The 27,204-nt window shown below is 40.6% G+C and overlaps 1 protein-coding gene across 1 annotated transcript in view; it reads right to left on the bottom strand.

The window, feature by feature from the left end:
* Window positions 1-5,650: 5,650 nt before the first annotated feature.
* The window catches only part of Hacd2 (3-hydroxyacyl-CoA dehydratase 2), a 64,758-nt gene continuing 43,204 nt past the window's right edge, over window positions 5,651-27,204 (bottom strand). The window contains exons 9-10 of the mRNA XM_071661920.1: window positions 15,550-15,668; window positions 5,651-5,881 (exon numbers count right to left, since the gene is read on the bottom strand). Of these exons, the coding sequence (XP_071518021.1) occupies window positions 5,799-5,881; window positions 15,550-15,668 (202 nt within the window). The 3' untranslated portion in view covers window positions 5,651-5,798. The remainder of the gene's footprint in view (window positions 5,882-15,549; window positions 15,669-27,204) is intronic.

Here is a 27,204-nt window from a genome sequence, read left to right as displayed (position 1 = left end):
TATATATATATATATATATATATATGGGATCAGGTGTTTGCTTTGAAGAATGTATGTGAGAAATACTTAGAAAAGCAAATGGATTTGTATGTAGCATTTATGGATCTGGAGAAGGCATATGATAGAGTTGATAGAGATGCTCTGTGGAAGGTATTAAGAATATATGGTGTGGGAGGCAAGTTGTTAGAAGCAGTGAAAAGTTTTTATCGAGGATGTAAGGCATGTGAACGTGTAGGAAGAGGAAAGTGATTGGTTCTCAGTGAATGTAGGTTTGTGGCAGGGATGTGTGATGTCTCCATGGTTGTTTAATTTGTTTATGGGTGGGGTTGTTAGGGAGGTGAATGCAAGAGTTTTGGAAAGAGGGGCAAGTATGAAGTCTGTTGTGGATGAGAGCGCTTGGGAAGTGAGTCAGTTGTTGTTCACTGATGATACAGCGCTGGTGGCTGATTCATGTGAGAAACTGCAGAAGCTGGTGACCGAGTTTGGTAAAGTGTGTGAAAGAAGAAAGTTAAGAGTAAATGTGAATAAGAGCAAGGTTATTAGGTACAGTAGGGTTGAGGGTCAAGTAAATTGGGAGGTAAGTTTGAATGGAGAAAAACTGGAGGAAGTAAAGTGTTTTGATATCTGGGAGTGGATCTGGCAGCGGATGGAACCATGGAAGCGGAAGTGAATCATAGGGTGGGGGAGGGGGCGAAAATCCTGGGAGCCTTGAATGTGTGGAAGTCAAGAACATTATCTCGGAAAGCAAAAATGGGTATGTTTGAAGGAATAGTGGTTCCAACAATGTTGTATGGTTGCGAGGCATGGGCTATGGATAGAGTTGTGCGCAGGAGGGTGGATGTGCTGGAAATGAGATGTTTGAGGACAATGTGTGGTGTGAAGTGGTTTGATCGAGTGAGTAACGTAAGGGTAAGAGAGATGTGTGGAAATAAAAAGAGCGTGGTTGAGAGAGCAGAAGAGGGTGTTTTGAAATGGTTGGGCACATGGAGAGAATGAGTGAGGAAAGATTGACCAAGAGGATATATGTGTCGGAGGTGGAGGGAACGAGGAGAAGTGGGAGACCAAATTGGAGGTGGAAAGATGGAGTGAAAAAGATTTTGTGTGATCGGGGCCTGAACATGCAGGAGGGTGAAAGGCGAGCAAGGAATAGAGTGAATTGGATTGATGTGGTATACCGGGGTTGACGTGCTGTCAGTGGATTGAATCGGGGCATGTGAAGCGCCTGGGGTAAACCATATATGTATGTGTCTGTGTGTGTATATATATGTGTACATTGAGATGTATAGGTATGTATATTTGCGTGTGTGGGTGTGTGTGTGTGTGTACATTGTGTATGGGGGTGGGTTGGGCCATTTCTTTCGTCTGTTTCCTTGCGCTACCTCGCAAACGCGGGAGACAGCGACAAAGGAAAATAAAAAAAATAATAAAATAAATATTTTTTTTTCATACATATTTGCCATTTCCCATGTTAGTGAGGTAAGGCCAAGAACAGATGCCTGAGCCTGAGAGGGAAAAATCCTCAGATGTGCTGAGCATCAGACTGGAGCAATGTGGTTTCAGAAGGGGTAGAGGATGTGTGGGTCAGGTGTTTACTTTAAAGGAATAGTCTGAAAAAATCTTAAAATGGATTTGAATGTGGCATTCATGGGTCTGGAGAAAGCACATAACAGCACTGATACAGAGGCCTTGTGGAAGGTCTTAACAATATATCGTGTGGAGTAAAGATGCTAGAAGCAGAGAAGTTTGTATCATGGTATAAGCCAAGTGTATGAATAGGAAGAGAGGAGAATAAAGGTTGGTCTGCAACATGGGCGTATGGTTCTGCTATGGTTGTTCTATATGTTTATGGATGGGGTGGTGAGGGTATATGTGAGAGTCTTGGAGAGAGGAACGAGTATGCAGTATGTGGGGGATGAGAGGGCCTGGGAAGCGAGTTAGTTTCTGTTTGCTCATGATATAGCACTGGTGGCAGATTTGAGTGAGAAACTGCATTAGTTGATGACTGAGTATGGAAGAATGTGTGAAAGAAGAAAGTTGAGAATAAATGTGAATGAAAACAAGATTATTAGGTTTATTAGGGTTGAGGGACAGTTTAGTTGGGGTGTGAGTTTGAAAGGAGAAAAATTGGAGAAAGTGAAGTGTTATAGATACCTGGGAGTAGACATGGCATAGCAGCAAATGGAACCATGGAAGTGGAAGTGAGGAATAGGGTGGGTGAGAAGGTCATAGGTCTTGGGGGTGCTTCAGAATGCATGGAAAGAGAAAATATCCAGGAGGGCAAAAATGGGTATGTTAGAAGTAATAGTAGTCCCAACAATATATTATGTGGATGCAAGGCATGGGCTAGATATGGCTGTGCAGAAAAGGGTAGATGTGTTGGAAATGAAATGTATGAGGACAAGCTGTGGTGTGAGATGGCTTGATCGAGTAAGTATTGAAAAGGTAAGAGATGTGTTGTTACAAAAAGAACATGGTTGAGAGGGTTAAGGAGGGTGTGCTGAAATGCTTTGGACACAGGAAGAGAATGAGTAAGGAAAAGTTGAATAAGAGGATATTTGTGTCTGAAGTGGAGGGAAAAAGGAGAATGAACGAGACCTAATTAGAGACAGAAGGATGGAGTGGAAAAGATTTTGAGCAATCGGGGCCTGAACATACAGGAGGGTGAAAAGTATGCATGGGATAGTGAATTAGAGTGATGTGATATATTTAGATTCATTGTGCTATATCAGTGGAATGAACCTTGGCATTTAAAGCATCCAGGGTAAATCTTAAATAAATAGAGTGATGTGATATATTTAGATTCATTGTGCTATATCAGTGGAATGAACCTTGGCATCTAAAGCATCCAGGGTAAACCTTGGAAAGTTGTGTTGGGCCCTGGTTGTGGATAAGGAGCTGTGGTTTCAGTGCATGAGAATGGATGTGAGCAGATGCAGCCCTTCATCTGTTTCTGACACTCCCTTGCTAATGTGGGAAACAGCAGTCAAGTATGAAAAAAAGAATATGTATATGGGTAAATGACATGTAAGGCACCTCATCAGGTGAGGGTCTGGCCTGAAGGTCAAGTAAGAAATGTGATCACCAAAGGTAGGGGTTGGGTCACTAAAAGCAAGGGTTGGGTGGCCAAAGACGTGTCATATGACAATAGCCAAGGGTCGAGTGATCAGAGGCAAGTGTCAGGTCATGGATTAGCTCATACACTTGTACTCATTAACAATTTGTTTGAATATGAATGGATCTAATTTGTACATGTCTAGACTGATGTTGAGATTATTAAGCTGTGTTTAATACTGCTATATTCTGTGATAATTCTATCCACAACTGAATGACAAGATAGTTTTCTGAGTATTGTTCCAATCTATAGGCTGGCCAAAGTCTCGCATATACAGGAATAGAGCACATGATTGTTGCCCAACCAAACTGTATGCTGATGCTGCTTTATTCTTCAATTCTTTTCCACTTTGACCCAAGTAAACTTTATTGCAATCCTCCCATATACCTGGTAAACACAACCATTTAAATCTTCATGCAAGTTTTTTATTAGCAAATTTCTCAATGTATTGCTGTTCTTAAATGCAATATTGATATCAAATTCCTCAAGTAATTTGGGCACTCCCAGGAAGATTTTGTGGTACAGTAGAGCTAGAAAGTTTTTATTGCTATACGGTTCATTTGTTTCCTAAGTATCTATTTATATCTCTGATGCTTGTTCCCTTTGGGAACTCCCTCAAGGGGATGGCCACAGTAAAAGTCTCAATAGCTGTTAAGCTCTTGTGCTGCTTCTTAGCCTTTATGCCTCACCCTTAACAGGCAGCTGGCAGAGGGCAACTCTAGTGTAGTGTTTTCAGAGGCTCCTACTGACTACTTATATCTTATGTGTCTGCCTGATATTCCTGCCTCATGTTGCAACCTACTCCTTCAACTTAATGCTCCTACATAATGCTTCACTACTATAGATTAATGAAATATATAACACTATCTATCTGTAATTGGCATTCATCTAAGTATTTCAACTAACATATGAACAGAAATTTGTAATTTTCTAAAAATACAACTTGAACTGGTTCATATGTCTGTGCAGGTAGGGTATCCTCATTTTCTTCTTTAGAAAAAGGGGCTTTAGTGAATGAGGCCTTTTATGTTTGTTCCTGATGCTTCCTTGCAAATGTGGGAAACAAAAGGCAGAAAAGTATGAAAGAAAAGGGTTCAGAGAGAAACAAAACTAAACGGTAAGGGAAGAAGGGTTTGGGAAAGTCTTAGGGATAAAGTTAAGGGTTGGTATGAGGGCAAGAGCTAAGGGTGGGGTAACACTAACGCTGAAGCAGGAATTTTGGGAATGTGTGAAAGAGTGTAAGGGATGCGAGCCCCATACTGATGTGGCTAAAAATGAAAGTGGATTATGAGAGACTGGTGATAGTGGCTATGCACCGGACTAAGAGGACAGTGAAGAGAGGCAAGTGTTCTGGGAGCAGCTAAGTGAAAATCAGCAGTTGATGCAAGAGACAGTATTTATGATGGGTAATTTAAACACAAATTTATGTCTGGTTCTTGACATCGTATGTGGTTTCAGTTCATTACACATAACAGATGGAGATTGGATAGAGAATGGATGTGAGTGAATGAGTTTTTTTTCTCTTCATCTGTTCCTGGTACTACCTTGCTAATGCAGGACACGGTGAACAGGTATGTGAGAATGAAAATATATATCTACAACAAAGTAATGAAATGAAAAAAAAGGGGGGATATTGATCCATTAAAGATGGCTGACTCCAGTATATAAGCCATGTAGCATATCCAAATGTGTGGGTGGTCCTAGAGAAAATATGGGCTGAGTAGCTGGTAGGGGGTTGGTTGATATATGTCAGCCCAACAGTGTTACATATTGGCCAAGGACAGACCTGTTATAAATTTAAGTGGTTGTGGATACCTTAAGGATGACTGCAAAAGTTGATACCTCCTCAATGAAATATGTGGATAGGAACAATTCTGACACTTGCAAGTGAATATCATAATCATCTAAAAACAGGGATAAGGAAAAGGTAAATTATTCACAATGCATAGTATCCCCAAACTAGAATATGCTTCTAAACTCTAGTCACTGAGCTAAAGCATAAAAAGTTAATTTGAGAGTCCACAGAGGAGCAGCAAAAATGACAGAAGTATTAAGAAAGCTGAGCTAAAGTGAGAAGCTTGGGGCCATAAAATCTGCTTACTACTGAAAAGAGAAGAGTAAGGAGTGACCTCATGACAGGCTTTAAGTTTGTGATGAACCTGATGTCAACAATAGGTCAATGTGTGGTACTTTGTGAAATGCAACAGCAGAGCAACCACAGGTGACTAGAAGCAAAGCAAGTACCTTGTTAAAAAGGATGTCAAGAAGTACATTTTTAATATTTGGGAGGCAGATAAATGGAATACACAAAGTGATCAAACTGTGGATGATAACATTCAAATGTCTGAAATTTTTGAGGGTAAGGAAAATTCGAGATGCAGACCTACAAATGTAAAACTCCCTCTCCATACTGTACAAATTGATAATTAAACACACACAATACATGCCTACATACATAACATTCAAAAATGTTTCTCTCACTTCAAAGTAAGACATCCCCACTGTCACAGTTATTACACTGATGAAAGCTCTCATTAATGTAACAAAGATTCATCTGACATAACCACACAAAACATTACAGCTAAAATTGTTGAATGGTTACATGCTTGGACTTGATTTAACAGCACTATTCAGAATTCTTTTTCATACAATCTGACTGTAGTAATGACTCTGCAGAACAGGTTGACTACTCAAACTTCTTCTTCCAGCTCTTAGGGCCTAATTTCTTAACCCGCTGATGGTACATGTGATTCATCATCTTGTACATTGCTAGAAAAAAAAAAAAAGGGAAGATCAACAGTGTATGCTATGCATTTTATACTACAACTATTTATTAGTGACTCTCATTGTTGACAGAGGTTTTTCAACTTAATACGACAATATAATTCATGTCAAAGTCCTCAAGAAATTGCATACTTTATTTTTTTTTTTTTTTTTTTTTTTTTTTTTTATACTTTGTCGCTGTCTCCCGCGTTTGCGAGGTAGCGCAAGGAAACAGACGAAAGAAATGGCCCAACCCCCCCCCCATACACATGTACATACACACGTCCACACACGCAAATATACATACCTACACAGCTTTCCATGGTTTACCCCAGACGCTTCACATGCCTTGCTTCAATCCACTGACAGCACGTCAACCCCGGTATACCACATGACTCCAATTCACTCTATTTCTTGCCCTCCTTTCACCCTCCTGCATGTTCAGGCCCCGATCACACAAAATCTTTTTCACTCCATCTTTCCACCTCCAATTTGGTCTCCCTCTTCTCCTCGTTCCCTCCACCTCCGACACATATATCCTCTTGGTCAATCTCTCCTCACTCATTCTCTCCATGTGCCCAAACCATTTCAAAACACCCTCTTCTGCTCTCTCAACCACGCTCTTTTTATTTCCACACATCTCTCTTACCCTTACGTTACTTACTCGATCAAACCACCTCACACCACACATTGTCCTCAAACATCTCATTTCCAGCACATCCATCCTCCTGCGCACATCTCTATCCATAGCCCACGCCTCGCAACCATACAACATTGTTGGAACCACTATTCCCTCAAACATACCCATTTTTGCTTTCCGAGATAATGTTCTCGACTTCCACACATTTTTCAAGGCTCCCAAAATTTTCGCCCCCTCCCCCACCCTATGATCCACTTCCGCTTCCATGGTTCCATCCGCTGACAGATCCACTCCCAGATATCTAAAACACTTCACTTCCTCCAGTTTTTCTCCATTCAAACTCACCTCCCAATTGACTTGACCCTCACCCCTACTGTACCTAATAACCTTGCTCTTATTCACATTTACTCTCAACTTTCTTCTTCCACACACTTTACCAAACTCAGTCACCAGCTTCTGCAGTTTCTCACATGAATCAGCCACCAGCGCTGTATCATCAGCGAACAACAACTGACTCACTTCCCAAGCTCTCTCATCCCCAACAGACTTCATACTTGCCCCTCTTTCCAGGACTCTTGCATTTACCTCCCTTACAACCCCATCCATAAACAAATTAAACAACCATGGAGACATCACACATCCCTGCCGCAAACCTACATTCACTGAGAACCAATCACTTTCCTCTCTTCCTACACGTACACATGCCTTACATCCTCGATAAAAACTTTTCACTGCTTCTAACAACTTGCCTCCCACACCATATATTCTTAATACCTTCCACAGAGCATCTCTATCAACTCTATCATATGCCTTCTCCAGATCCATAAATGCTACATACAAATCCATTTGCTTTTCTAAGTATTTCTCACATACATTCTTCAAAGCAAACACCTGATCCACACATCCTCTACCACTTCTGAAACCGCACTGCTCTTCCCCAATCTGATGCTCTGTACATGCTTTCACCCTCTCAATCAATACCCTCCCATATAATTTACCAGGAATACTCAACAAACTTATACCTCTGTAATTTGAGCACTCACTCTTATCCCCTTTGCCTTTGTACAATGGCACTATGCACGCATTCCGCCAATCCTCAGGCACCTCACCATGAGTCATACATACATTAAATAACCTTACCAACCAGTCAACGATACAGTCACCCCCTTTTTTAATAAATTCCACTGCAATACCATCCAAACCTGCTGCCTTGCCGGCTTTCATCTTCCGCAAAGCTTTTACTACCTCTTCTCTGTTTACCAAATCATTTTCCCTAACCCTCTCACTTTGCACACCACCTCGACCAAAACACCCTATATCTGCCACTCTGTCATCAGACACATTCAACAAACCTTCAAAATACTCATTCCATCTCCTTCTCACATCACCGCTACTTGTTATCACCTCCCCATTTACGCCCTTCACTGAAGTTCCCATTTGCTCCCTTGTCTTACGCACCCTATTTACCTCCTTCCAGAACATCTTTTTATTCTCCCTAAAATTTACTGATAGTCTCTCACCCCAACTCTCATTTGCCCTTTTTTTCACCTCTTGCACCTTTCTCTTGACCTCCTGTCTCTTTCTTTTATACTTCTCCCACTCAATACTTTATGTGTATGCTAATTTTCCTTTAAATATATTTTGTGTATGATTATTTTGTTTTAGATTCTATTTCCATTTCTATTTGATTTCTTATAGCAAAGAGGTTGTGGTAAAAGAAAGTGGTCCTCTTTTTTCATGTCACATTATCAAAAATAAGCATACAGTATGGCATATCAATAGTATGAGTAATATACACAAGTTGTAAGGCTATGTGCAAAGTGTGTATTTTTCCTTACAGAAAAATATGGATTTTGGGATTGAAGTGGAAGGCATAACTTTTGGGGACAAGATGGAAATTGTTGATTTAGAGAAGCTCATGATTACCTGTTTATGAAATACAGTATAAAAATTTATACTCATGGTACCTCATCTCTTGAACTTCCTTACCCTTATGTTTTTCCAAAGAAACCTAAAATTTTTCCTGGTTACTACCATTTCCCATTTCTTCAGTGTTAAAGTAATTGTATTCTTCAATGTTATGACAGTGAAATTTAGCATTTATTTCAACACATCCATCATTTCATTTATGCATTTTCTGCTTTTTCTTTTATAAATGTTTACTATTTCTTGTGTTTGTAATGTAGTGGCAGGAACAGATGAAGAAAAGGCCTCATTCTCTCGCATCCATTCTCTGGCTTTCATGTGTAATGAACCAAAGCCACAGCCCCCTGTGCCTTCCCCAAGCTGCTTTAAATGCACTTAATCAGTCCACTGACAGCATGTCACTCCCTGTATATCACATTACTCCGGTTCACTATTTCCTGTGTATGCCTTTCACCCTCCAGCATGTTGAGGCCCCGAGCACTCAAACTCTTTTCCACATCATCCTTTCATCTCTAATTTGGTTTATCTCATCTTGTCCACTCCAATTCCAACACATATATTCTGTTTCATCCTTGGGGATGCTGCCTTCATCCAATCCTGCAGTGACCCCGCCACACATGAAATGACACCCCCTGATCCCCGCGTGTGTGCGAGGTTGCGCTAGGAAAGGACAACAAAGGCCACATTTGTCCACACTCAGACTCTAGCTGTCATGTGTAATGCACCGAAACCACAGCTCTCTGTTCACCTTTCCATGATTTACCTCAGGTGCTTCACATGCCCTCGTTCAGTCCACTGACTGCACGTCGACCCTGATATACCATATCTTTCCAAGTCACTATTCCTTGCATGCCTTTCATCCCCCTGTATGTTCATGCCTTGATTGCTCAAAATCTTTTTCACTCCATCCTTCCACCTCCAATTTGGTCTTAAGCTTCTTCTTCCCTCCACCTCTGATGCATATATCTTCTCTGTCAATCTTTCCTCACTCATTCTCTCCACATGTCCAAACCATTTCAACACACCTGCTCTCTCAACCACACTCTTTATATTTCCACATATCTTTTACCCTTTCATTACTTCTTCAATCAAACCACCTCACACCACATATTGTCCTTAAATATTTCATTTCCAACACATCAACCCTCCTCAGTACAACCCTATCTCTAGCCCATGCTTTGCAACCATATAACATTGTTGGAACTACTATTCCTTCAAACATACCCATTTTTGCTCTTCAAGATAATTTTCTCTCCTTCCACACATTCTTCATCGCTTCCCAGAATCTTTGCCCCCTCCCCTATCCTGTGACTCACTTAAGCTTCTATGGATCCATTTGCTGCTAAGTCCACTCCCAGATATCTAAAACACTTCACTTCCTCCAATTTTTCTCCATTCAAACATACATCCCAATTAACTTGTCCCTCAACCCTACTGAACTTAATAACCTTGCTTTTATTCATATTTATACTCAACTTTCTCCATTCACACACTTTTCCAAACTCAGTCACCAGCTTGTGCAGTTTCTCACTCCAATCACCCACTAGAGCTGTATCACTGGCGAACAACAAATGATTCACTTCCCAGGCCTTTCCATCCCCAACAGACTGCATACTTGCCCCTCTCTCCAGACCTTTTGTATTTACCTCCTTAACTACCATATCTGTAAACAAATTAAACAACCATGGGGACATCACACACCCCTTAAGACCTTCCATAAAGCATCTCTATAAGCTCTATCATATGCCATTTCCAGATCCATTTATGCTACATACAAACTCATCTGTATTTCTAAGTATTTCTTATACACATTCTTCAAAGCAAACACCTGATCCACACATCCTCTACCACTTCTGAAACCACACTGCTCTTCCCCAGTCTGATGCTCTGTATATGCCTTCACCCTCTCAATCAATATCCTCCCATATAATTTCTTAGGAATACTCAACAAACTTATGCTTCTGTAGTTTGAACATTCACCTTCATCCCCTTTGCCTTTATACAGTGGCATTATGCATGCATTCTGCCAATCCTCTGACACTTCAGCATGGTCCATAGATACAATGAATATCCTTACCAACCAATCACTAACACAGTCACCCCCTTTTTTAATAAATTCTACTGCAATACCATCCAAATCCATTGCCTTGCTGGATTTCATCTTCCACAAAACTTTCACTTCCTCTTCTCTCTTAACCAAACCATTCACCCTGACTCTCTCACTTTGCACATCACTCCAACCAAAACACCCTATCTGGCACACTATCATCAAACACATTCAACAAACCTTCAAAATATTCACTCCATCTCCTTCTTAATTCATTACCTATTATTATTTCACCACTTGCCCCCTTCACTGATGTTCCCATTTGTTCTTTTGTCTTATGCACATTATTTACCTCCTTCCAAAACATCTTTTTACTCTCCCTAAAATTTAATGATACTCACACCCCAACTCTCATTTGCCCTTTTTTCAGCCCTTGCACCTTTCTCTTGACCTCCTGCTGCTTTCTTTTATACATTTCCCAGCCATTTGCTTTCCTTCCATGCATGTTTTGTCTAAATGCCTCTCTTTTCTCTTTCACTAAGAACCTTACTTCTTCATCTCACCACTCACTACCCTTTCTAATCTGCTCTCCTCCCACCTTTCTCATGCCACATGCATCTTTTGCACAAGCCATCACTACTTCCCTACATACTTACATATACATATATACACAAGTACATATTCATACTTGCTTGCCTTTATCCATTTCCCAGTGCCACTCTACCCCACAAGAAACAGCACTGCCACCCTCTGCGACTGCAAGGTAGTGCCAGGAAACATATGGAGAAAGGCTGCATCCACCCACATTCATTCTCTAGCTGTCCTGTGTAATGCACCAAAACACTGCTCCCTATCCACTTCACTCTATTCTAGACACGCCTTTCACTCTCCTGCATGTTCAGGCCCCGATCACTCAGAATCATTATTATGTCCTCATATTCCCATCTAAGTAGGATCATGCTTTCTAGTGGCACATATAGATGTTATTCACCTATTTAATGAGTCAAAAGAAAAATTGTCAGGCCTTACTGTTACCAATTTATCACCATGGAAGCAGGAAAGTGCTGAGGACATATATATAATTCTTTAAACTTCCTGCTTGCATGTGAATGGGTCCAGTCCTTCTGGTGGCATGTGTAGATGTCATGTTTCATCCTCAACAATAATAACCATATGGAAAATTTTGAAGTCTCTCAAGAGCATAAAGATACCTATGGCAAGAAGTGGTAATGCACTACCCTAGTGAACCCACTTTGCAGAGTCCACAAAAGTTATAAATGGTGGTGATGCAGAAAAATTTCAAAGTCTAACACTGAGTGAATATTATACATGTATGATGTACTGGTTTTAAATTGCAGTGGCTATTTAAATGGCTCATCTTTTTTTCAATTTTTTTCCCAAGCCCAGAATGAAAGGCTTAACTGTACTCATTTTTTGCCCTCATATAATTCATCAAAAAGCTGTCCTAAGTGTTGTACCAACTATATCCTATTTAGCTCTATGACATCTACAGAACCATGACTCACTCTTTTCTGATCCTGTCTTTTTCCTTTGAATGGAATTTCCATACCCAGTATATAACCTCAAAAGATTCTTTACCTCTGTACTGTTAGCTACCTTGTTCCTCATCCTGGGATTTGGTTTCCTCTCAAATATTATTATTTATTTGTTGACCATATCCTCAAATTCAAGCACTATGAATAGATTACCAAGTAGGGCATTTCTTTTTTCAGGCTTTTTATTTTTTTATTACACTTTGTCGCTGTCTCCCACGTTAGCGAGGTAGCGCAAGGGAACAGATTAAAGAATGGCCCAACCCACCCACATACACATGTATATACATAAATGTCCACACACGCACATATACATACCTATACATCTCAACGTATACATATATATACACACACAGACATATACATATATAAACACGTACATAATTCATAGTCTGCCCTTATTCATTCTCCGTCGCCATCCCGCCACACATGAAATGAAAACCCCCCTCCCCCCGCATGTGTGTGAGGTAGCGCTAGGAAAAGACAACAAAGGCCACATTTGTTCACACTCAGTCTCTAGCTGTCATGTATAATGCACCGAAACCACAGCTCCCTTTCCACATCCAGGCCCCACAAAACTTTCCATGGTTTACCCCAGACGCTTCACATGACCCTGGTTCAATCCATTGACAGCATGTCGACCCCGGTATACCACATCCTTCCAATTCGCTCTATTCTTTGCACACCTTTCACCCTCCTGCATGTTCAGGTCCCAATCACTCAAAATCTTTTTCACTCCATCTTTCCACTTCCAACTTGGTCTCCCACTTCTCCTCGTTCCCTCCACCTCTGACACATATATCGTCTTTGTCAATCTTTCCTGACTCATTCTCTCCCTGTGACCAAACCATTTCAAAACACCCTCTTCTGCTCTCTCAATCACACTCTTTTTATTACCACACATCTCTCTTACCCTTTCATTACTTACTCAATCAAACCACCTCACAACACATACTGTCCTCAAACATCTCATTTCCAGCACATCCACCCTCCTCCACACAACTCTATCTATAGCCCACGCCTCGCAACAATATAACATTGTCGGAACCACTATTCCTTCAATCCCCCGCCCTATAATTCACTTCCACTTCTATGGTCCCCATCCACTGCCAAATCCACTCCCAGATATTGAAAAAACTTCACTTCCTCCAGTTTTTCTCCATTCAAACTTACCTCCCACTTGACTTGTCCCTCAACCGCACTGTACCTAATAACCTTGCTCTTATTCACATTTACTCTCAACTTTCTTCTTTCACACACTTTACCAAACTCAGTCACCAGCTTCTGCAGTTCCTCACCCGAATCAGCCACCAGTGCTGTATCATCAGCGAACAACAACTGACTCACTTCCCAAGTTCTCTCATCCACAACAGACTGCATACTTGCCCCTCTTTCCAAAACTCTTGCATTCACCTCCCTAACAACCCCATCCATAAACAAATTAAACAACCATGGAGACATCACGCGCCCCTGCCGCAAACCAACATTAATTGAGAACCAATCACTTTCCTCTCTTCCTACATGTACACATGCCTTACATCTTCGATAAGAACTTTTCACTGCTTCTAACAACTTACCTCCCACACCATATATTCTTAATACCTTCCACAGAGCATCTCTATCAACTCTTATTGTATGCCTTCTCCAGATCCATAAATGCTATATACAACTCCATTTGCTTTTCTAAATATTTCTCACATACATTTTTCAAAGCAAACCCCTGGTCCACACATCCTTTACCACTTCTGAAACCACACTGCTCTTCCCCAATCTGATGCTATGTAAATGTCTTCACCCTCTCAATCAATACCCTCCCATATCATTTCCCAGGAATACTCAACAAACTTATACCTCTGTAATTTGAGCACTCACTCTTATCCCCTTTGCCTTTGTACAATGGCACTATGCAACCATTCCACTGTAATACCACCCAAACCCACTGCCTTGCCAGCTTCCATCTTCCGCAAAGCTTTTACTATCTCTTCTCTGTTTACCAAATCATTCTCCCTAACCCTCTCACTTTGCACACCACCTCGACCAAAACACCTTATATCTGCCACTCTATCATCAAACACATTCAATAAACCTTCAAAAATACTCATTCCATCTCCTTCTCACATCACCACTACTTGTTATCACCTCCCCTTTAGCCCCCTTCACTGATGTTCCCATTTGTTCCTTTGTCTTATGCACTTTATTTACCTCCTTCCAAAACATCTTTTTATTCTCCCTAAATTTTAATGATACTCTCTCACCCCAACTCTCATTTGCCCTCTTTTTTGCCTCTTCCACCTTTCTCTTGACCTCCTGCCTCTTTCTTTTATACATCTCCCACTCATTTGCATTATTTCCCTGCAAAAATCGTCCAAATGCCTCTCTTCTCTTTCGCTAATAATCTTACTTCTTCTTCCCACCATTCGCTACCCTTTCTAATCTGCCCACCTCCCACGCTTCTCATGCCACAACCATCTTTTGCACACGCTATCACTGCTTCCCTAAATACATCCCATTCCTCCCCCACTCCTTTGCTCTCACCTTTTTCCATTCTGCACTCAGTCTCTCCTGGTACTTCCTCACACAAGTCTCCTTCCCAAGCTCACTTACTCTCACCACTCTCTTCACCCCAACAGTCTCTCTTCTTTTCTGAAAACCTCTACAAATCTTCACCTTTGCCTCCACAAGATAATGATCAGACATTCCTCCAGTTGCACCTCTCAGCACATTAACATCCAAAAGTCTCTCTTTCATGCGCCTGTCAATTAACACATAATCCAATAATGCTCTTTGGCCATCTCTCCTACTTGCATATGTATACTTATGTATATCTCTCTTTTTAAACCAGGTATTTCCAATCACCAGTCCTTTTTCAGCAAATAAATCTACAAGCTCTTCACCATTACCATTTACATCACTGAACACCCCATGTACACCAATTATTCCCTCAACTGCCACATTACTCACATTTGCATTCAAACCACCCATCACTATAACCCGGTCTCGTGCATCAAAACTACTAAGACAATCACTCAGCTGCTCCTAAAACACTTGCCTCTCATGATCTGTCTTCTCATGCCCAGGTTTTTTCAGGCTATGTTGCATAAAAGTGAAATCAAGTACATACTGAAAATTTATCTTCTCTAGGTTTAATGTGCTCTGGTATGCTAATCATTCCCCCATTCCCTCATGAATATAGGTTTCTCCTATTCAATCCCATTATGGTTTAACTCCCCCATTATTAGTACTCTGTTTCAGGAGATTAGATAAAACAGAGTACACTGCTTTTGAGTAAAAAGAGCATATCATGAGAAGTATACAGTGGGAAGGATTGTTATCCATTTATCAAAACATGAAGACTGAATGATGTAAGCATATTTATCAAAAGACATTATTATGGAGAAGTGTACCAGGGATTGCCATGTTTTATTTTTGAAAAGGAGGATATCCAGTAAGGGTTACATAATAAGCTTTGATACTGTTCAATGTATTATAGAAATGCAGCAGCACTTACCTGGAAAGAAGAAGAAGAGAAGGTAGCATCTAAGAAGAGTTGGGAAATGGAAAGCAAAGTTCCATTTGTTTGGTAAATAGACAGAAAACTTTCCTGTCTCATCAAAGTATGGAATATCTCTGTCAAGAAAATTATAGTTAGTGTCTTCAAAAAAATTTTCATTAGTGAATGCAGGATTTCACTGCATTTTCTTCAAACAACTAAATTAACTAGTGCATTGATGATTCTAGTTTTGCATGGTAGGTTGCTACTGGAGTCACCCTACATATTTCATTTCCCAACACATGTTATATTCTGTAGACTATTTGCTGGCCACAGATGGCAACCCAAACAAAAGAGTAGTCATTCGTTTATACAGCCTAGAGGCCTCAGTATCCTTCTAGTGATCATTAAAGGCAGTCTCCCATCTTCCCTCAGGACTTGCCACACCCAGGGTGTGTCTCCATTTGCTCTGTGCTCTGACCTCTAAGAGCAGGCCAAGTACCTGCCATCCAAACCAATATTTTCAAACCATCAAAAATAAGGGGAGTGCTGGATAAGTTTATCAATGAGTAATGAAATCCTTGATTCTGATCTATCTAATGAGCAGTGTGAAGTGGAATTGTATAATGCTGGCAAACATGAGGAGGGTACACTTGCAAGAACAGAAAGTAAGCTCCAGATGGGACCAGCAGGATTAAACAAAACTTCTGATATAATTGTGTACTTACAAAGCAGTGATTATAGGCAATGAGTATCTCATAAATAACCATGATTACAGCATCTTAATTAATGAGAAAATATTTAATATTTTTTAGTAAAAAAAAATTGGCTCTTTAGTGTACACAAGGGGAGGCAAAAAATCCATTGAACACTGAAAGGGTTAATATCCTCCTTGAAGTCGCATGTATGTACACTATTGTGATTAGAGGACAATATGTAATATGCTTAATAAACCATATTACTCTTGGATATGTTGTACATCCAGGTCAATGAAAAGGCTGGTTAAAGACAGGCCCAATGACCAGCTGTGGTCAGACAGAAGATGACTGAAAAAGATGGCATGAAGCAGGTCTTGTTTTAATCACTTGTGTTCCCCATTTGTAATGGATAAACTTATTTTCTAAATAAAACCAGAAACTGCCCAACAACTTGACTCATTAACAAGAATGGTATAACATTGGTTGAACAGCTGACCTTCTGATGTAAAGTGGTGGCACACAAAGGTGGTTCACCCCGAGTAACCAAGTTAGTTACACAAGATGTCCTTTCTCTAAAACCATGCTATTGTGCACTTACAAGATTCCTCCTCCGTAGAAAATCACCCACTTGTTTTCTGATAATCTTATCCAGAACCTTACACACCACAATCCTTTGTGAGACTGGTCTGTACTTCAGTGCCAGTTCCCGGTCACCTGTCTTGTAAACAGGTATGACGTTTGCCACTTTCTATTCTCTTGGCACAATGGCTCTCTCCATTGACATCTTGGGCAATGATTCAGGTGGTTTTTCTAATATAACCACACACCTCTTTGGCACACATGATGAAATATTACTGGGACCATGAGCCTTGTATGGGTAAAGTCCTTATAGTGTTCTGTTAACATCTTGCTACAAAGGAATACCAAAGGAATAAAAGGACATTCAAACAGCAACAGACAAGTGGGTCCTTTCGAGGCTATTTGTGATAGTAGAAGATATCAGAAACTCACAGAATATTGTGGTAAAAGTTAAAAGGCATACAGATATTTCAAGGAAAACAAACTGCAAATTGTCATTTCGATTATGGAGGCAAGTGTAATCAAAGTCTTGGACTTGAAGCAAAGTATTTATCAAGTCTGTTCTAAAATGTATCTATAGTACTGCATTCAACCTCTGTAATTGGCAAATCATTCCATATGTGAATAATCCCTCTGAAAAAAAAGTACTTCACTTCATTCAAGGTAAATCATTTGCTCATGAGATTGTATCCATTACTATGTGTAAAATCAGATGAATCAAATCGTAGGTAATTTGACAGATCATGATTATCATAGTCTTTGATAATTTTGAATGCTAGTATTATATCATCTCTTAACCTTATCTTTTTAAATCTAAATAGATTCATCTCATTTAATCTGATCTCGTATGATTTGTTTCTCAGTCTGGGAATCATCTTGGTTGCTTGACGCTGTACTCTCAGAGTCCATTCAGTCCATGTCTTGATTTAGGTAGGATGACCAAAAGTGAACACAATATTCAGGATGTAGATGAACCAATGAATTGTAAAGGGTATGGATGATTTTCGTGGACTTACATTTGAAGGCTCCTCTTATGAAACCAAGAATTTTGTTCGCTCTTTTCACTGCTTTTGTGCTTTGCTTACGTGGTTTTAGGTCACCGGTGATTATTACACCCAAGTCTTTTTCCTCACTGACCTTTTGAAGTTCAACAGAATTCATACTGAAGCTTGCCATTTTGTTTTTACTATTGATATGTAAAACTCTGCACTTAAAGATATTAAGATTCATTTGCTATTTATGAGTCGAGTTCATCAGTTTGCTTATGTCAGTTTGAAGCGCTGAAATTCAAGTTTATTTGTAGATTCATTTATGTGGAAAGGAGGAGGACAGAAATGAGTGGAAGTAGCTGTACAAGAGAAAGTAACAGGAGGACAAGAGGCAGATGCAGGAGCTGAGAAAGAGGGCATACTTCAAGGAAAATAAGAAAAAAATTTTGGAAGGAAATTAATTGTGTTGAGAACAAATGGGAGCATCAGTGAAAGAAGCAGATGGGGAAGTGGAAAACCAGGCAGAGAAGATGTGAAGAGAAGATGAAGGGAGTATTCTGAGGGCCTATTGACTATGCTTGATGATTCGATGATGAATGTAGAGTGTTTGCTTTGAGGAGTTATGCAAAGTGAGTCATGGGAAGTGGTTTCATGAAAAGAAGAGTCAAAGAAAGCCTTTGCTTAAGATGAAGTGTGGCAAGGCAGCTGGAGTGGGTAGGATTGGATTAGAAATTCTCAAGAAAGGAGACTACTGAAATGTTGACTGGTTAGTTAGATTTTTACTGTGTGTGTGAGGTGTTATTAGTGATGAGTGATTTGAGTGCAAGAGTGGATGGTATGGCAGTTGTGGGCCTATTTTTTTTTTTTTTTTTTTTCAGGAGGGGGCAAACATTTATTGAGTGTTGTGAATGAAATCACTTAACTGACACAACCCATTCTTTGTACCTTTAGCTTTTCCTAAAGTAAGCATTATGCACCAGCATTGTCTTTTAGCAAAATGTGGCAGGAGCAATAAACAGAACTAGTAGGTAGGAAAATTTAAGCAGGATTATTAGGTAGAAACATTAGGTTTAAGTAGCAGTTAGGAACATTAGGCTGGAACATTAGGTTGGAGCCTCTGCAAACACAGCACTCTGCCAGTAGCCTGTAAAGCATTAGGCACTAAAGCTAAGAAGCAGCACTGGAGTTCTAGTACTAGTTATGGAGATTATTGCTGAGGCCACCCCCTCAAAGGAGTTCCAGGAGGGAACAGGCATCAGAGATAAAGAGAGACAGACAGTATCACCAGCAAATTTTGATGTCTTGCAATGTAGCTCATTACCAATGTCATTACTATATATGAGATACATAAACGGTTCCAAGACTGATCCTTGCGGCACTCCACTTGTTACATCTAACCATTCTAAGACTTGACCATTAATCACCACTCTTTGTTTAAGGCCAGTTAACCAATTCCTATCCACTGAAGTAGAACCCTGTCAATGCCGTGACGTGATTTTTGCTAGCAATCTCTGATGCAGAACCTTATAGAAAAAGACTTCTAAAAATCTAAATAGATAACATCAATTACTTTTCTTTCATCATTCATATTTATTCATCTAGTTATAATAACTGATTGCCATTTCCCACATTAGTGAGGTAGTGCCAGGAAACAGACAAAGAAAGACCCAACCACTCATACACACATATACAGTATATACATACATGTGCATATACATACATAAACATGGAAACACATATATATAAATACATAAATATATAAGCATACATATTCATACTTGCTCGCCTTCATCCATTCCCGGTGCTGCCCCGCATCAGCGAGTTAGTGCCAGAAAACAAGACTGAAAAAGGCTACACCTGCTCACATTCATTCTCTAGCTGTCATGTGTAAGGCATTGAAACCACAGCTCCCTTTCCATGGTGTACCCCAGATGCTCACATGCCCTGGTTCAGTCCACTGACAGCACGTCAACCCCAATCTACCACATTGTTCCAATTCTCTATTCCGTGCACACCTTTTACCCTCCTGCATGTTCAGGCCCCAACTGCTCAAAATCTTTTTCATTCCATCCTTCCACCTCCAATTTGGTCTCCTGCTTCTCCTTGTTCCCTCCCTCCACCTCAAGACACATATATCCTCTTTGTCAACCTTTCCTCACTCATTTGTTCCATTTATCCAAACCGTTTCAACACACCCTCTTCTCTCTCAACCACACTTTTTATAACCACACATCTCTCTTACCCTCTCATTACTTAAATCACACCACCTCACTTCACATATTGTCCTGAAACCCTATCTATAGCCCATGCCTCACAACAATATAATATTATTGGAACTACTAATCATTCAAACATACCCATTTTTGCTCAAAAGATAACATTCTCTCCAAACATTCTTCATCGCCCCCGAAACCTTCGCCTCATTCCCCATCCCATGACTCACTTCGGCCTCCAATGTTCCATTTGCTGCCACGTCCACTCCAATATTGAAAACACTTCACTTCCTCCAATTTTTCTCCATTCAAACTTACATCCCAACTAACCTGTCCCTCAACACTGCTGAACCCAATAACCTTGCTCTTATTTACTTTTACTCTCAACTTTCTCCTTTTATGCACTTTTCCAAACTCAGTCACCACCTTCTACAGTTTCTCATTCAAATCAGCCACAAGTGCTGCATCATCAGCAAATAACAACTGACTCACTTCCCAGGCCTTCTCACCCCCAAAAGACTGCATACTCACCCCTCTCTCCAAAACTTGTATTTATCTCCCTAACCACCACATCCATAAACAAATTAAACATCCATTGTGACATCACACACCCTTGCCACAGACTGATCTTCACTGGGAACCAATCACTCTCCACTCTTCCTACAGGTATACTTGCATTACACCCTTGATAAATACTTCTCTGCCTTAGCAGCTTACCCCCAGCACTATATATTCTTAAGACCTTCAACAAAACATCTTTACTGCCCTGTCACATGCCTTCTCCAGATCCATATATGCCACATACAAATGCATTTGTTTTTTAAGTATTTCTCACACGTATCCTTCAAAGTAAACACTTGATCCACACATCCTTTACCACTTCTGAAACCACACTGCTTCTCCCCAGTCTGATCTTCTGTACATGCCTTCTCCCTTTCAATCAATACCCTCCAATACAATTTTCCAGGCGAACTCAACAAACTTATACCTCTGTAGTTTGAACACCCAACTTTATCCCATTTGCCTTTGTACAGTGGCACCATACATACATTCCACAAATCCTCAGGCTCTTCACCATGATTCATACATACAATGAATATCCTTACCAACCAATCAACAACAGTCACCTCGTTTGTTAATAAATTCAACTGCAATACCATCTTCCACAAGGCTTTCACCACCACCTCTCTCTTCACCAAACCACTCTCCCTGACTTTCTCACTTTGTACACCACCCCAACCAAAGCACCCTACATCTCCCACTCTATCATGAAACACACTGAACAATCTTCAAAATACTCATTATTATCATTATTATGGTTTTAGTATTATACATGACAGCTAGAGACTAAGTGTGGATGAATGTGGCCTTTGTTGTCTTTTTCTAGAGCTACCTCATGCACGTGTGGGGGAGGGGGGTGTCATTTCATGTGTGGTGGGGTGGCGACGGGAATGAATAAAGGCAGCAAGTATGAATTATGTACATGTGTATATATGTGTATGTATATATATATATGTATACGTTGAAATGTATAGGTATGTATATGAGCGTGTGTGGACGTGTATGTATATACATGTATATGTGGGTGGGTTGGGCCATTCTTTCGTCTGTTTCCTTGCACTACCTTGCTGACGTGGGAGACAGCAACAAAGTATAATAAATAAATATATTATTCATTCATTTATATTCATTATACTTAATTGCCATCCCCTATGTCAGCGAGGTAGCGCAAGGAAACAGACGAGGAATGGCCCAACCCACCCACATAAACACATACGTACATAAACACCCATACATGCACATTTACATTTCAACATATACATACACAGACATATACATATGTACACAAGAACATACATACTTACTGCCTTCATCCATTCCCGTCACCACCCTACCCTAGTGAGGTAGTGCCAGGAAAAGACAATTATGGCCACGTTCATTCACACTCAGTCTCTAGCTGTCATGTGTAATGCACCGAAACCACAGCTCCCTTTCCACATCCAGGCCCCACAGACCTTTCCATGGTTTACCTTAGACGTTTCACATGCCATGGTTCAATCCATTGACAGCAAGTTGACCCCGATATACTACATCGTTCTAATTCACTCTATTACTTGTATGCCTCTCACCCTCGTGTATGTTCAGGCCCCGATCGCTCAAAATCTTTTCACTCCATCCTTCCACCTCCAATTTGGGTTCTCGCTTCTCCTTGTTCCTTATACATCTAACACATATATCCTCTTTGTCAATCTTTCCTCACTCATTCTCTCCATGTGATCAAACCATTTGAACACACCCTCTTCTGCTCTCTCAACCACACTTTTTTTACTACCACACATCTCTCTTACCCTTTCATTACTTACTCAATCAAATCACCTCACACCACATATTGTCCTCAAACATTTCATTACCAACACATCCACCCTCCTCTGCACAACCCTATCTATAGCCCATCCCTCGCAACCATATAACATTGTTGGAACCACTATTCCTTTAAACATACCCATTTTTCCTCTCCGAGATAACATTCTCGCCTTCTATACATCCTTCAATGCTCCCAGAACCCTCGCCCTTCCCCCACCCTGTGACTCGCTTCCATTTCCATAGTTCCATCTGCTGCTAAGTCCACTCCCAGATATCTAAAACATTTCACTTCCTCCAGTTTTTCTCCATTCCAACTTACCTTCCAATTACCTTGTCCCTCACCCCTGCTGAACCTAATAACCTTGCTCTTATTCACATTTACTCCCAGCTTTCTTCTTTCACACACTTTACCAAACTCAGTCACCAACTTCTGCAGTTTCTCACCTGAATTAGCCACCAGCACTGTATCATCAGCGAACAACAACTGACTCACTTCCTGAGCCCTCTCATCCAGAACAGACTACATACTTGCCCCTCTCTCCAAAACTCTTGCATTCACCTCCCTAACCACCCCATTCATAAACAAATCAAAGAATCATGGAGACATCAAGCACCCCTGCCACAAACCAACATTCACCGGAAACCAATCACTTTCCTCTCTTCTTACAGAGGTATAAGTTTGTTGAGTATTCCTGGAAAATTATATGGAAAGTACTGATTGGGGAAGAGCAGTGTGGTTTCAGAAGTGGTAGAGGATGTGTGGATCAGGTGTTTGCTTTGAAGAATGTATCTGAGAAATAATTAGAAAAACAAATGGATTTGTATGTAGCATTTATGGATCTGGAGAGTTGATAGAGATGCTTTGTGAAAGGTATTAAGAGCATATGGTGTGGGAGGCAAGTTGCTAGAAGCAGTGAAAAATTTTTATCGAGGATGTAAGGCATGTGTATGAGTAGGAAGAGAGGAAAGTGGTTGGTTTCCAATGAATGTGGTTTGCGGCAGGGGTGTGTGTTGTCTCCATGGTTATTTAATTTGTTTATGGATGGGGTTGTTAGGGAGGTAAATGCAGGAGTTTTGAAAGAGGGGCAATTATGCAGTCTGTTGTGAATGAGAGGACTTAGGAAGTGAGTCAGTTGTTGTTCGCTGATGATACAGCACTGGTAGCTGATTCGGTTGGGAAACTGCAGAAGCTGGTGATTGAGTTTGATAAAGTTGGTAAAAATGTGTGAAAGAAGAAAGCTGAAAGTAAATGTGAAAAAGAGCAAGGTTATTAGGTACAGTAGGGTTGGGGGATAAGTCAATTGGGAGGTAAGTTTGAATGGAGAAAAACTGGAAGAAGTGAAGTGTTTTAGATATCTGGGAGTGGATTTATCAGCGGAAGGAACCATGGAAGCGGAAGAGAGTCACAGGGTGGGGGAGGGGGTGAAGGTTCTAGGAGTGTTGAAGAATGTGTGGAAGGCAAGAGGGTTATCTCAGAAAGCAAAAATGGGTATGTTTGAAGGAATAGTGGTTCCAACAATGTTATGTGGTTGCGAGGTGTGGGCTATAGATTGGGTTGTGCAGAGCAGGATGGATGTGTTGGAAATGAGATGTTTGAGGACAATACGTGGTGTGAGGTGGTTTGATAAAGTGTGGTTGAGAGAGCAGAAGAGGGTGTATTGAAATGGTTTAGTCACATGGATAGAATGAGTGAGGAAAGATTGACAAAGAGGATGTATGTGTCATAGGTGGAGGGAACGAGGAGAAGTGGGAGACCAAGTTGGAGGTAGAAGGATGGAGTGAAAAAGATTTTGAGTGATCGGGGCCTGAACAAGCAGGAGGGTGAAAGGCGTGCAAGGAATAGAGTGAATTGGAACGATGTAGTATACCGGGGTCGATGTGCTGTCAATGGATTGAACCACGGCATGTGAAGTGTCTGGGGTAAACCATGGAAAGTTTTGTGGGGCCTAGATGTGGAAAGGGAGGTGTGGTTTCTGTGCATTACACATGACAGCTAGAGAATGAGTGTGAACGAATGTGGCCTTTGTTGTCTTTTCCTAGCGCTACCTTGCATGTGTGCGGGGTGAGGGGGCTGCCATTTTATGTGTGGCGGGGCGGGGACAAGAATGGCTGAGGGCAGCAAGTATGAATATGTACATGTGTATATATGTATTTGTCTGTGTATGTATATGTATATGTATATAATAAAAATCACCAGTCTCATCTGTGGAACATACAAGTAAGAAACCTAAAAGATATGTAGATACTGGCATAGTCAGAAGTGCAGTTGTTCTTAATAAGAATGCTGTAGTACCTGTTTCATTGCTTACCTTTTGAAATAGTTATTTCTCAACTTATAAATTTCCGTTTTAATTTTTTGTAGTAATTTGATCAGTAATGTTAAGAGGATGTGTATAGCATATTGAGTAATGCACCTGTACCTGACTTGCAACACTGATTTGGGATAGTTTGCTATTGAGGTACTTCAGAATTATGCCACATTATCAACTTGGACAAAACACTGTACTTGCAACAGATTTGAAAAAAATAATACTTTTTACTGTTATGTCTTTTTCTGTAATACATTTTTGCTGTTTCCTGCATTAACAAGGTAGCACCAGGAACAGATGAAGAATGACCTTCTTTGTTCACTTTCACTCTCTAGCTATCCTGTATAATGCAACAAAACTGGAGCCCCCTTTTCACAGCCAAGTCCCACATACAGTTTTATGGTCACCCAATGTTTCTTGGTTCAGTCCAATGACAGCATGTCAGCCTTTGTATATCACAACTCTCCTGCATGTTCAGGCCCTAGTAACTCAGCCTCTTTCACTCTATCCTGTCTTCTTGTTCTTCCCCCTTTCCATGTCCACTTCTGACTTGTATATCATCTTCATTTCCCTTTTTATATCTTTTTTATGTATGTAGACCATTTCAGCCCACCCAGTTTAGATCTCTCAGTCATACTCCACTTTACTACCACACCTCTCGCTTACATTGTTAATCCTTACTTGACCAATCTTCCTTACAACACACTTAATTTTTTTTACCATGCCATCAAGTATATTGATCTTTGCCCTCACAAATTGTGGCCTATTCTACATATTCGTCAGTGCACCCAGGATGTTACACACACACCTGACCCTCACCCATCCTTTGGTTCACTTTATTTCCTATAGTTCCACTCACTGCTGTGATCACATGTAGGTATCTAAAGCACTTCGCTTCCTCCAGGTCCTCCCCAGTCAAACTCATACCATCGTTTCTCATCTGCCTGCTAAACCTCATAACCTTACTTTTATTCACATTAACTCAGCTTCCTCCTTTCATGCTGTCTCTTAAATACTGACACCACCTTCTGTGATTTCTCACTGAAGTCTGCCACCATAGCCATGTCATCTGCAAACAGCAGCTGTCTTACTTCCCCATACTTCTCAGGTCCCTCACCTCCAGTATCCATTAGACCTACCCCATTCTCCAAGACCCTTGTATTTACATCCCCCACTACCTCATCTATGAACAGATTAAACAATCATGGTAGCATCATACACCCTTAATGCAGATGACTCACCATACTCCTTTCCTAATTGTACACTGCATCTAATAACTTTCATTTCTCACAATATATTTGTTGCACATTCCATGAGGCATCCTATACTGCTATCATACAATTTCTTCAAATACATATATGCCACATTCAACTGCCTCTCTTTTTTTCAGGTATTTCTAACTCAAATTGTTTAAAGGAGACACTTGGTCCACACATCGACCACTTTAAAAGCCACATTGCTTCTACCCAAAATATATGCATGCCACCACCCTTACAGTCACCTCCCTCCCATACAACTTACCATGTATACTTAAGAGATTTTTTTTGCTGTTTCCTGCATTAATGATGTAGCATGACCAAAACAGAGAAAAGGCCTCATTTGCTTTCATCCATTCTCGAGCTGTCAAGTATAATACTTCAATACAACAGCCCCCTATCCACAATCAAGCCCCACAGACTTTGATTTCCCCCATTCTGCTTCATATACCATGTTTTTTTCCATTGACAGCACTTCAACCGCTGTATATCATATCGCTCTGGCTCATGCACCCCATTCACCCTCCTGCATGTTCAGGCTCCAAGCACTCAAATTCTTTTTCTCTTTATTCTTTCACCTCTGGTTTGGTCTTCCCCTTCTCCTTGTCCCCTCCCCTGTTGACACATATATCCTCTTTATCAACCTCTCATCTCTCATTCTTTCCAAATGTCCAAACCATTTCAGTACACCCTCTTCAACTCTCTCAGTCAAAGTCTTCTCAGTGCCACACTTGTATTTTACCCTTTTATTTATCCCTGGGGATAGGGGAGAAAGAATACTTCCCACATATTCCCTGCGTGTCGTAGAAGGCGACTAAAAGGGGAGGGAGCGGGGGGCTGGAAATCCTCCCCTCTCGTTTTTTTTTTAATTTTCCAAAAGAATGAACGGAGAATTGGGCCAGGTGAGGGTATTCCCTCAAAGGCCCAGTCCTCTGTTCTTAACGCTACCTCGCTAATGCGGGAAATGGCGAATAGTTTGAAAGAAAGAAAGATGTATATGTATGTTTACACTGAAATGCATATGTATGTATATATACGTGTGTGGAAGTGTATGTATATATACATGTGTATGTGGGTGGGTTGGGCCATTCTTTCATCTGCTTCCTTGTGCTACCTTGCTAACGTGGGAGACAGCAACAACGTATAATAATAGAAAAAAAAATACTTGCACAGTACTTTGCAAATGTCTTAAGTGAACAATACTGTGTGGAAATACAGATGGATAAAATCTTTTAGACAAGTTCTCCATGTAACTGCCTCCTTTT

Source organism: Panulirus ornatus, chromosome 5 (genome assembly GCF_036320965.1).
Source record: "Panulirus ornatus isolate Po-2019 chromosome 5, ASM3632096v1, whole genome shotgun sequence".
Taxonomy (NCBI): Eukaryota; Metazoa; Arthropoda; class Malacostraca; order Decapoda; family Palinuridae; genus Panulirus; species Panulirus ornatus.
Note: the sequence above shows the minus strand (reverse complement) of the source record. Positions and strands in the feature narration are given on the sequence as shown.